The sequence below is a fragment of the Carlito syrichta genome, unplaced genomic scaffold (assembly GCF_000164805.1).
Source record: "Carlito syrichta isolate Samal-C Ts95f unplaced genomic scaffold, Tarsius_syrichta-2.0.1 Scaffold312243, whole genome shotgun sequence".
NCBI lineage: Eukaryota > Metazoa > Chordata > Mammalia > Primates > Tarsiidae > Carlito > Carlito syrichta.
Genome location: NW_007256339.1, coordinates 418,912 through 422,998, shown reverse-complemented (window position 1 = coordinate 422,998; position 4,087 = coordinate 418,912). Strand labels below are relative to the sequence as shown.

General features: G+C 59.8%; 1 protein-coding gene across 1 annotated transcript in view; it reads right to left on the bottom strand.

Moving 5' to 3' along the window:
• Positions 1-4,087, bottom strand: part of LOC103272353 (GRB2-associated and regulator of MAPK protein 2) — a 15,330-nt gene that overhangs the window by 8,472 nt on the left and 2,771 nt on the right. The window contains exons 3-5 of the mRNA XM_021718492.1: positions 3,769-4,085; positions 3,585-3,640; positions 1,785-1,925 (exon numbers count right to left, since the gene is read on the bottom strand). Of these exons, the coding sequence (XP_021574167.1) occupies positions 1,785-1,925; positions 3,585-3,640; positions 3,769-4,085 (514 nt within the window). The remainder of the gene's footprint in view (positions 1-1,784; positions 1,926-3,584; positions 3,641-3,768; positions 4,086-4,087) is intronic.

The following is a 4,087-nucleotide window of genomic DNA, read 5'->3' as shown; positions in this document are numbered from 1 at the left end:
GGCCCCTCCTGGAGGTCTCCGCCTCCCCTCCCCCACGCGGGCGGGCGGGCAGCAGGCGCCCGGCGACAAGATGAGGCTGGGGCCTGCCTCCCGGAACCACCACTGAACACAGGTACGCAGGGGGCGCCAGAGAGGTGGGAGAAAGAGCTAGGAGCCCCCTGGACCCACAGTTCCGGGAGACACCCCGTGCCTTGGTTTCCCAGAGTTTTTTGTTTGTTTGGAGACCGGGTCTCACTCTGTCGCCCAGACTGGAATGCAGTGGGCGATCACAGCTTACTGCAACCTCCAACACACCTGAGCTCAAGCAATCCTCCTGCCTCAACTGGGACCACAGGCGCGCCACCACGCCCAGTTCATTGATTTCTCAAAGTTATAATGGCACAACTGACATGGATGCAGTCCCTGAAACCACATTTCTGTCGATGAGGACTTTCCTCAACTAGTGCCTTTTTTTAATCCCAAGAAGAAGACCTGAGAGTGCTCCCCAAACCAGGCTGGGATGTCTAGTTTGGCAGGCCCAGGACAGAACCCCAGGTCAGAAAGGCACTTGAGATTCGAGATGGTTTCCTCATCTTGTAAATGGGATGGAGGGAAATGCAGAGAGTTGCTATTAAGAGCCTGAGTAAAGAGCTCAGTCCTGTCTCACCGGCTCGGGGGGACCCAGGGCAGGAGGGGGCAGGGGTACCCTGAGAAAGCGAATGGGAGTCCTCCCGGCTCAAAGGATCTCCAGCCTTTGTGGGGGGTGGGCAGAGGGTCCAGGAGCAGCACTGGAGAGTTGAAAACAGACCGGAGCCTGGCCTGAAACTCCTGGAGCCTCAGTTCCCCTGTGAGTCAAGGAGTTGATGAGACTTTCTCACAGGGTTGCTGTGAGGATGAAACCACACACATGCTCGGCCCATGTCTGCAAGGCGCAGCGCATGCTTAATCCGCAGTGGCTGTGGGCTCCCGGCTGGTGTGGGGGCATCTCTGGGATGGGGTCCCTGACTCCACCCCTCCCACACACAGGGGCCAGCAACCCTGTGCGTCCCTGATGCCGCGCAGAGTCAGGCTACTTGGGTCTGGCCCTTGCTCATCCCTTCCTAGCTGTGTGACCCTGGGCCAGTCACTCCCTCCTCAGGCCCTCAGGTCCGTTATCTGTAAACTGTACTTCCTTGTTTGGCAGCAGAATCCTTTATTCAAGCCAAATCTTATTAGATATCAACATCGTATATGAGACAGATAAAAGTAGTTCATTAGCATAATCTTTAAAAGTCTAAAATGTTAACTTTCACATATAAAGTCAATAGATGAAAACGATAGTTCTACACAAAATCTGGGAAAACCATGACTGGAGCGGACAGGTGCAGCCACAGCACCCCCTGGTTTCCGAGCAGTACTGAGAAGCCCCTGGCAGATGTTCCCTTTCAGGGTCTGCACAAAAATGGGTCCATGAGGCAGCTCAAGGTACACCCTGAAGGTCTCCGGGGAAGGTCAAGGTTTGAGCTGTTATGATTTGAGGGCATGGGTGTTTTCTAATCATCTAAAATGTGAATCAAAGGTTTGTAAACGTGTGTGCCACCTCTCCAGAAGCCCAGGGCTCCCCAGAGCAGTACGAAGACCACTAGGCCCTGACCTGCCCCTGACTCTCCGCCCCCCCCACGCCAGCCATTGCCCAGAACACCCCTCAGCTCCAAGGAAAGGTGGTCACTAGCAGCTTCCCCCAAGGGCTCCCCCCACCCTTGGCCCCAGTCCCTCCCGCCTATACCCCCACGGGCTTTATGCCATCTGTCCCTGGCTGGGCACACCTGGGTACTGCAGGGGGATGTCAATCTTGGGCCCGATGACGTAGTGGCCCTCTTCTAGGGTGTGGGCTGTCACCGTCGTCCACTGGCGGCAGGAGTGGATGAGCAGGATGTCTCGCTCACTGACGCCCTCAGCGTACTCCCCTGGGAGGGAAAAGGGGGCCAGAGGAGGGGGAAACAGGCGGAGAATGTGAGGAGGGGCAGAAGGAACAGAGAGGGTGACCTCTTCAGCAAGACCCCCCCAGGCGCCCAGGGACAGCTCCCCAGATCCCTGTGCAGGTCAGCAATGCTCAGGGGGCAGGTGGGCTGCCAGCTGTGACCCGGGGCTGTGAGTCAGACTGTGAATCTCTCAGGGCTCTGACTTCCGAGGGCCCCTCATTCATCATTCAGTTGGAGTGCCTGCCAGCTCCGGCCCTGTGCTGGGGCTGGAGGGGTCCCCACGGATGAGCCCGGCCAGCCCCTGCCCTCTGAGAGCCCTCAGGCCCCGGGGGAGGTGGGAAGAGATGTGGCGGAGAACAGGCAAGTTTGAGACACTGAGGGGAAGGTGTCTCAGGACTCCCAGACGGCCTCGGGCTCTGGTAGGGGTGGGTGAGGAAGGGAGACATCACTGAGCAGAACTCTCAGCCCCCAAGCAGCACCTAGGCCCGGGAAGGCAGGCCAGGTCAGGGCAGGGAAGGGGCCGGGAAGGACTATTCCTTGTGGGTCCCAGCTGTGAGAGGTCCCCGGAGCCATGGGTCACTGGGTCAGGAGAATGGTGGGGCTTAGAGGAGCTGAATCCCGGCTCTCTCCTTTCCGTCCACTGCCATGTCCAGCGGCCGTCAAAGGAGAGGGGAGACACCCCCAGAAGCCCCCAACCCCACCTCAGAGAAGCTGCTCCGTAGCGCTCTCCCCCAGCCAGCCCTGCATCCTCTCAGTCATGACGGCTGGGGGCTGGGAAGGCGGAGTGAGACTGCAGGAGGGGGAGCCAGGGGCTGAGGGAAGATGCACTGGGGCAGAGGTGTTGGGAGCTGGGAGGGGCCTGGGCCTGGAAGGCTCCAACCCCGGCAACGGTTTCCAGGGAGCAGGAGGAACCAGCTTCCAGGAGACTGAAGGGGCCGTCTCCTGGCTGCAGCTGGTGGGCAGGGTGGGGGCGGGGAGCGCCTCCTTCCCAGCCCCTCAGACACAACTTACTGCATTTCTGCCAACCAAATGGGAAATGGCATACTTCGATGGTTGGGGGCCCATGAAGTGTGTGCGTGTGGCATGTGTGTTGGGGGGGTGTTCAAGGCCTGCAGGGAAGGCCTGGCTCCCACCGTGTGCCCGTGTGTGTCTGTTTGTGTGTTGAGGGGCGGGGTGTTGTCGGAGCCTGCCTCGGAGACTCTTCACCTCCTGGGGCAGAAGATGCTCTCCTCCATCTCTGCCAACTCCTTTTAGAGCTTTTACAGCCTTCCCAGGCCCCAGCCTGCTTGTCCACAGGGACACATGCCACAGCTACACACCGGTAGCCATGGTCATGATCACCAGTAGCTGAACCACAATAGCCGGTGGCAGTGACAGGTGACTGTGTGCCAAGCGACACAGCTCAGTCTCATGGGCCCACTAAGAGGTCCCTCCCAAGTGCACGGGCACCCAGGGACCGTCAAGATCACACAATTTGGGTCACACACTTGCACCCGAATGGTGACCACAGCCACAGCCACACACTGTCACAAATGGACAGCTGGGTCATCACACCAGTTGTCTGTTCACTCAGCCATTGATTCATTCAATCCATAATGCTTGTTAGGTCATGACTGCAGCCAGGGGGGAAGATAATAAACTGACCATTATACAGTGAGGTGCACAGTAGGAGACTAGACAGCGAGGTGTCAGAGGAGGTCCTACGCAGATGAGGAGCTCAGAATAGTCGCCCAGGTCGGGGAGACGCCAAAGAGATCATGTGGGAAGTGGCCGGGAAGAGCCCAGGGCGCATCTCCCATTCACACGCAGACAGTCCTGCTGCTGCCACCGCCAGTCTCGGGATCGCAGGCTGACCATCTGGCGACACCCCGAGACCAGCACGCTGGACTGTCGGGCACCCCTGCCCGACGGCCGGCACGAACGCTCCCACAGAGCGCGCTCCCGGGACGCGCTGGCGCTCACCATGCCCACTCCTGCCGCTGCGGGGCCCCGCCGGGAAGAGAGGAGCCTGCGGCCGCGGGCCCCATTAGCATTCAGGGAAGCGAGTGTGCCAACGCGGGCCAAACCCCTATTCTTCTCACACACAAAACCCCCGGCCTGGCTGCCAGCCCCAGCTCCCGCCCCTCCCCCAGGCGAGCAGCCCCCCT